Source organism: Capsicum annuum, chromosome 9 (assembly GCF_002878395.1).
Source record: "Capsicum annuum cultivar UCD-10X-F1 chromosome 9, UCD10Xv1.1, whole genome shotgun sequence".
Lineage (NCBI taxonomy): Eukaryota > Viridiplantae > Streptophyta > Magnoliopsida > Solanales > Solanaceae > Capsicum > Capsicum annuum.
The window spans coordinates 171977804-171986093 of NC_061119.1; the positions used below are offsets into that span (position 1 = coordinate 171977804).

Genomic DNA, 8290 nt, shown 5'->3' on the forward strand with positions numbered 1-8290 from the left:
TAATCTAATGAATTGTCATTAAATTTAAACTTAATTAAGTGAGTTTAGTAGTTTAAAATGTTAGAATGACTATCTGAGAGATAAAATAATAGTTCAGTGACACTTTTATCATAAAAAAAATAAAAGTGACTTTTGTGGGATATTGTCAATAGTATAATGACAATATAAGGAATTAACTCTCCATTCGTTAGGATTTATTTATGACCATTTTCCTAATTTGATTATCAATTTAGTTTGTTTGTAATAAATTAACAAAAGATAATTTTTTTCATGTTTTAATTACTTATTTTTAAAATTATTTTTTACTAAACATTAATAATAGAGATAATTTGGTAAAGTCACTATACCAATTATTAATTTTTTAATATAGATATGCTAAGTCAAAATGTGACAAGTAAATTTGAATGAAGAGATTACAAAAGAAGCTAATAAATCAAACATAAAAAAATTGTAGATTACTCCACTCATATAAAAAAGAATGATATAATTTAACTTGACACGGATTTTAAGAAAATAAAGAGTTTTTTGAATGTTGTGGTCCTAAATTAAAATTATGTGAAATATACTAAAACAGTAAAACTGTCTTTTAATTTTATACCCTTAAACTTGTCATTTGAAAAATTAAAATTAAATATTGTTAAAAATATGATCATTCTTTTTTAAATACTTAAAGTAGGTAATTTTTTTTTTTAAAGGGTGGGAGTATTTAAGTCAACCCCCTTAAAGAGGCAAATTGCTATCGCTCGGCTTATGTCTTAATGACTCCGGCTCAAGCTTGCATTTAGATTATCTATATAAATACCCTACAATCATTGTGTATTAAACAAGTGAAAAATTTGCATTTGTTTACATGCTTAAATACTAGGTCAACCCTTTTTTACGCCCTCTGTATTTGGTATACATTCGATCTAAGTTCATAATCTGTCACTTTGGCGAGCTTTTGCATTAAATACAACAGTTGACTTTTGAAAGCCCTATAGACCTATATAAGCAACACTTGCTTTTTCCCTTTCAGTAAGTAGCTCTTCTGCTATAATCAGCATCATCTTTCCTTCTTTCCTTCCTAGGTACACTCTTAATTCGGCTCTTGAATAAATTCATATGCTACTTTTTGTTACATTGTTAGTAATCTAAAGACCACTGCTTTTACTACCTCTGTACAAGAATGTTTGTCCACTATTTTAGAAAATTAATGATTAATTTATTCTTTTCTATTTTTGTGATTAAATTCTATTCATCACCGAATGAATTTTTCAAGATATTAGATTTACTATATTCAAATGCTGATATAGTTAAGTTACCCTTGTTATTGAATTATTTCTTAATTTATGTGTTATAGTGGATAAATATTATTGAACGGAGGGAGTATAATTATGGAAGTATGTTTCTTTTTGAAAAATTGTAGTGATTTTTCACATATTTATCCATGATTTATGACAAAGATAGTGGATTCGATTGAACATGTTGGGTTTATGTTGTATCTACCCTTATTAGACAAAAAAAAAAAAACCGAAATGTTTTTGACATATTTGGGCAACAAATAGATACATGTAGTCTTGGATATATTTTAGAATTACTTTCTCAACGCAGAATGCATGATGTCTAAATTCTAAGGGGTCATTTGGTAGAATGTCTTAAAATGTTAATGCATGCATTAGTTTAATGTATATTAGTAGTACTTTGTTTGGTATACCTTTTTATCCTATATATAACTAATGCAATCATTGGTTATACACTCTATTGTGTATTGAGGTGTGTATTACTAATACCTTAAAATCTATGACATTAGTAATGCAATGAATCTAATGCATGCATTAACATGCTTAAAAATCCTATTACCCCTTAAAAAATTTTTCGCATCCTTTCCAACATATATATTGAGGATATTATGTAAAAGAATTTTTTTTTTAGAAATTATGTAATTCATGTTTTTTTAATACATCGAACCAAACACTGCATAAAAAAAATATAAGTATAACTAATGCAAGCATAACTAACACAAACATTACTAATACAAGTATTATTAATACATCATATTTTGTATTATTCTTATACACTCTACCAAACGACCTCTAAGTCAGCTGGATTAGTGACAAGAATAGTGATGGGCCAATCCAAAATATAAAGTAGATACATATTGTTTTTAATTGCTTGTCGTTTATGAACATTCATTAAAAGAGATTAAAAGAGATTAAGTGAGTGTCTTTCAAGTTTTTAAAATTAGGTGAAAGGGATAATTTTTTTTTTAAGTTTTTTTTTTTAAATTTTTTTGTTTCAACAAAATAACTTTAATAGTTGTTCGACATCTTTGCGAAGTTGTTCAACAATTGTGCGAAGTTGTTGGGACAACTAATGCAGTTGTCGAACAACTGTTCAATTATTCAAGAACTTTATTATTTTAACTTAATAAGATTGTGGGACCCACTTATCCCATTTTTTAATTAAAGACTTGGAGGGTCTATTGACTCATTTTTCCCTTATTACATCGAAATCTTCGTCTTGCATTTTGAAGGTGTTATCGTAGCCAATTAATTAAGAATGAGTCGTCGTGTTACTGACAATCCCGAAGAAATGGAAACGGACATATCAAGAGTGGCTTCGTCACGGAGGCATTCGGATAATGGCTTGCCATATGTTCACAAAGTGGGAGTTCCTCCAAAACCAAACTTACTCAAGGAGATCACTGAAACTGTGAAAGAAACTTTCTTCCATGATGATCCATTGCGCAATTTTAAGGACCAATCTAAGACAAGGAAATTGGTCCTTGGCATTCAAGCTGTTTTCCCCATTCTTGATTGGGGAATGTCTTATAATTTGTCTAAGTTTAAAGGTGACCTTATTGCTGGGCTTACTATAGCCAGTCTTTGTATCCCTCAGGTAAATAACAAGTCATTTGGAGTTTCTTCGCTCTCTTTTTTTTCACTCTTTTCCCTCTATGTTAACAAGTTCTTGTCCTTGCAGGACATTGGCTATGCAAAACTTGCAAATTTGGATCCTCAGTATGGGCTATGTAATTCATTCTTCCTCCATCTCTATACCCACCTCAATTTTTTTCTCTTTCTAATAATTATGTTGTCCCAATTAGCTTTCACATATTTTGTACTCCCCTATTTAAAAAAGAATCACAAAGTTTTAAAGAAAGACCAAATACATTGTATCTCACTAAATTTGACACCTCAATCAGCAATTATTTATTTTAACCAGCTAAACAAGTGTATCATTTTGATATTTTTGCTCACATAACACATTGTGTGTACTGCATTAAACTTAGGCGAGGAACTCTTTTATGATTTTTCTATTTTTTTTAGCCTCCTTCCCTCTTTCTTCCTTTACCAACTCCACCTTCCACCACCGTTAGCTTCCATCGGTAAGCTTTCTTTCTTTTGTAATTTTTTTAATCTTATTCTTCTTCCTCCTCCAGCTCCACCTTCCAACATCACCACCATCACCATCCACCAGACTATCACCTAGAAAAATATGATAGAATACAACGGAATTCGAAGAATCATATCATATCATTCCCCATGGTAATATCATCAAAAAATACACTTTCAAATTCTTCTCTTTTCTAAATCCTTCTCTTAAATCTTTCATGATTGTTGCACAAAATCTTACAACAACAAAATAAAGAACAGCCATAACCAAATTTACCACACAATCACCATTAATTTCATTATTCACTTTCAAAATTTTTGCACCACAAGTGATTTCAATATCACCGTCAAACTTACCTCCACCCAATTTTAATATTCATCACAAAAGTTATGATGTTGCCGCTGATTTCTCCATCTTTGACTTGACCCAATATCGAATTTTGAAATAATTAAATTTGAAAAAAATTTAAACCTACAACAAATTGAAAGAATCAGAATTTTAATGAAATTCAAAAGAAAAAAAATAAATAAGAAAGTGGGATGGGATTATTTTTCAAAAAATGAAGAAGAATGGAGAAGAATCGGGAGGGGGATCGGGGAGGTGCGTGGTGTTAAAAGATTTTAAAATAGTTTTTTAAAAATAAAATTAAGACTGCCACATGTAATTATTTTATTTGTTGTTTTTCACATACACTCTCCTTATTTGTTTTACTAATTGTCAACAATGTGTCAAAATGATACCTTAGAACATTAGTTTGAGTATTCAAAATGAACAATACTTAGTTGAGGTGTCAAAAATAAAAGTTTGTGCCAAATTTAGAGGGCTGCTGATGTATTTCTCTTAAGGAAATGATGATGAGTTTTGAATCTTGTGAATTTAAATTAAAGTTATGTCAAATGTAGTAACTTGTTCTTTAATCTTGTGGTTATAAACATACATGTGCAAAGATAAAAATAAAGTGTTGCAAAAAAAAGCAAGTGTTATTCTTTTTTAAATTGACTAAAAGAAAATCAGTCATTCTTTTTGGAACGGTGAGTATATTGTTGTGCAAGATGGGTAATTTTGCCATTCGAAGAAATCATCTGGTCGCTCATTGGATCAACCTTTAAGCTTTGTTGCTTGTTTATTACAGACAGTAGCTTTGTCCCACCCTTGGTATATGCGTTCATGGGAAGTTCAAGAGATATTGCGATAGGGCCTGTGGCTGTGGTGTCTCTCTTGCTTGGAAGCATGCTTCAGCAAGAACTTGACCCTGTTAAACAAAAACTGGAGTATCAGCGTCTTGCTTTCACTGCTACATTTTTTGCAGGCATTACACAGTTCGTTCTTGGATTCTTCAGGTTATTTCCTCTTCCTGAAATGGATAGAACAGTAGTATATATATATGTTTTGTGTGCTACATACTTAAACATGTAGTACTGTCTGATACGTACTATAATAGACTGACTTAAAATATCCTTCTTTTTTCTCTTTAGGTTGGGTTTCTTGATTGATTTTCTATCTCATGCTGCCATTGTTGGCTTCATGGGGGGAGCAGCCATTACTATCAGCCTGCAACAACTGAAGGGTCTGCTTGGCATTAAGAAATTCACAAAGAAAACTGATATTGTTTCTGTTATGAGATCAGTTTTTGTTTCAGCACATCATGGGGTAATAAGAGAATTAAATTCAAGAATCTCAATCAACTCCTTTTCATTTTCCTTCAACATTTTATGCTAACTATCTTTATCTTTGAATACCAGTGGAATTGGCAGACTATTGTGATTGGAGTATCTTTCTTGGCTTTCCTTCTAGTCGCAAAGTTTATTGTAAGAATCAAAACAAATTCCTTGGACTTTAAGTACAACCATCATGGTTTTGTTGTTTTGATTGCCACTTATTTCTCGTTGTTTTGCCTGTTGTTGAACAGGGTAAGAAGAACAAGAAATACTTTTGGGTGCCTGCAATTGCTCCACTGATATCTGTTATCCTCTCGACATTCTTTGTGTTTATTTTCCATGCTGAAAAACACGATGTCCAAATTGTGAGTGTTGATATAAAAAATTGCTCTGTTATAATTCTTATGTTACCGGTATATGATTTTTCTCTTCTTGTGTCTTACATTCGATCTTATTGTAACATCAAGGTAAGACACATCAATCGAGGGATTAATCCTCCATCAGTGAAGGAGATCTATTTCAGTGGTGAATATTTATCCAAAGGATTCAGAATTGGTGCAATTGCTGGTTTAATAGCACTAACGGTAAGTTATGCTCCAAACTCATCATTTCTAGGACGATCATTCTTTGAAGAAAAGCTTATTTTGTATATTACAAACTTCTTGAAATTATAGGAGGCTGTAGCGATTGGAAGAACATTTGCAGCATTGAAAGACTACCAATTGGATGGAAACAAAGAAATGATAGCTTTAGGAACAATGAATATAACTGGCTCAATGGCATCCTGCTATGTGGCTACCGGTAGGTCAAAAAACAGAGAAAACAAGCCTATAAATACTCAGTAATAAATTGGTGGCGGATTTTTCTCAGTAAATTGATTGCACATGAACTTGAAATTGTTCGCAGGATCCTTTTCTCGTTCAGCAGTCAACTATATGGCTGGATGCAATACGGCAGTCTCAAATATTATCATGTCTTGTGTTGTGTTGTTAACTTTAGAATTGATCACACCGTTGTTCAAATACACGCCGAATGCCATACTGGCTTCCATCATCATATCTGCCGTTATTGGGTTGATAGATATCGAGGCAATGACTCTTCTATATAAGATTGATAAGTTTGATTTCCTTGCTTGTATGGGAGCCTTCATGGGAGTGGTCTTCCAGTCTGTTGAGATAGGCCTCTTGATCGCGGTAAACAAGCTGGACAATACTTGTTTAAGTTGATTTTTTTGATTGGTTGCATCACATCATATAGTAAGACAGTTTTTGAACTTCTAGATTATGATTGACTATAGGTTGCTATATCGTTTGCCAAAATCCTCCTCCAAGTTACAAGGCCTCGGATTGCTGTTCTTGGCAAGGTCCCAAGGACAACTGTTTACAGAAATATACAGCAGTATCCAGAAGCAACAAAGGTCCCTGGCATTCTTATTGTGAGAGTTGATTCTGCTATCTACTTTTCCAATTCCAATTACATGAGGGACAGGTAGTAATTACTACTTCATTAGCTTAATGATATCTTTTTCTTAAAATCCCAGACCCAAATTCATGTTAAAAATCAATGATTTGCAGGATACTAAGATGGCTAACTGATGAAGAAGAAATGCTGAAAGAAACTAATCAACAAAAGATCCAGTATTTGATAGTTGAGATGTCACGTGAGGAATCCTCCAAAAACTAAATTCTCCGGCTCTCTTCTCCCTTAGGTTTCATTGAGTAACTTACATCTTGTTTTATTTGCAGCTGTTACTGATATCGATACTAGTGGAATTCACGCTTTAGAAGATTTGCTTAAGTCCCTCCAGAAAAGAAATGTTGAAGTAAGCAAAAAATTTTATACTAGTACCAATCTTTTGTGTGTAAAAACAGTGCTCACATATTTAAATTACACTTTGATGTGTTTATAGCTTGTTCTTGCAAATCCGGGGACATTGGTGATAGACAAGCTTCATGCATCTGGTTTTCCAGACAGGATGGGAGAAGACAAGATTTTCCTAACTGTGGCAGATGCTGTCATGACTTTTGCTCCAAAAATGGAGCCTTGAATATATTGAGAAAACACAGTACATTTATGCTCAGGAGATCCAACTGAGACGCTTCATTAACTTGTCATTTTTTAATGAAAAGTACAAAAGAAAAAGGAATGCTGTCAATATGCTGGTTGAGGTGGGGAACTTGTAAACCTGCTTTTGGTTAGGGATTGTATAACCTTTACTTTTTGGTTTTACTTCTTTTGGTTTCTCTTTTCTTTTTTCTCACACGTATCTTTCTTTTCAACTGGCAGTACTTCTATCACTTTTGAGTGTTCTAGAAAGAGTGCTGCTTGACTAATTTACTTTGTATCTTGGGTGTATTGAATTGGGTATCAGAAATGTGTTAGAAGATTGAGAAATGCACAATATGTTTTCTTCTTGTGTTCTGATGATCTCTTATGCAATCTAACAAGAAGCAAGCATCATAGCTTTGTTAATTTTTTGTTTTTAATTATTAAGCTCTACTTTTATCACCTCGCGCGATATGCAATATTCTTTTCTTTCTCGTGATGAGAACACTTAGCACCTAGATACGTAAAGTTCATTTTTCTTTCACAGTAAAATGCTTAAAAGTTATTTTGACTTAAAAACACTTATAATAAGTCAACCCAAACTGGCTCTAAAACACTATCATAAGATGGGGCTAGCACATCAAAAAATGAAAGATCTGCACAAATAAGTTATTCTTATGCCACTAAAGTTTAACTCTCCTGAATAAATTCTGCAAAAATAGCTTACAAGTTGCAACTTTGCCGTAAAGTACTAGTGGATTACCATAAGTTTGTATGCATGCAACTCTTGACAATTATCTAAAGTTTTGTACAAATTGTTCTTATGGATCAACCTGAACTGACAGATAGGTAAGCTAGTACTCTAGTACAATCATTAGGACTTCAATACAATGTGTGTGGCAATTTTGAAATCAATTTTTCACAAGTTTCAATGGATCACCAGAAGTCTTTGACAAATTTCACCAATATGTTTTTGCTTCAAAATCAAATCCGCATTAACACCCAATGTTCTGATATCAATGAAAGATCAATTGCCAGATTCAACCCAAACTTCAAAAATCAGTGGTTCCACTTTGTCTTCATCAACGATTAAGTTAGAAAAAACCTACAATGATATTTTCCAAATTTCTTAGGTGTAGGTAGGGATGGGCATGGTATGGTACGGTACGATATTTTAAATTTTGGTACGGTAACTTCGATTTTCGGTATCT

At 32.5% G+C, this 8290-nt stretch overlaps 1 protein-coding gene across 2 annotated transcripts; it reads left to right on the plus strand.

Moving 5' to 3' along the window:
- Positions 1-913: 913 nt before the first annotated feature.
- LOC107842369 (sulfate transporter 1.3) lies at positions 914-7454 on the plus strand. Of its 2 annotated transcripts, XM_016686172.2 has the most exons (14): positions 914-1067; positions 2513-2877; positions 2962-3010; positions 4508-4715; positions 4851-5025; positions 5118-5183; positions 5285-5398; positions 5501-5617; positions 5708-5834; positions 5940-6226; positions 6331-6521; positions 6608-6693; positions 6779-6855; positions 6943-7454. In XM_016686172.2, exons 2-14 carry the CDS (start codon positions 2539-2541, stop codon positions 7078-7080), a joined length of 1974 nt encoding a protein of 657 aa, XP_016541658.2. In that variant the 5' UTR covers positions 914-1067; positions 2513-2538; the 3' UTR covers positions 7081-7454. The 2 variants fall into 2 exon arrangements, with proteins under 2 accessions (XP_016541658.2, XP_047253045.1); XM_047397089.1 differs by lacking the exons at positions 914-1067; positions 2513-2877; positions 2962-3010 and adding an exon at positions 3093-3367.
- The last annotated feature ends 836 nt before the right edge of the window (positions 7455-8290 follow it).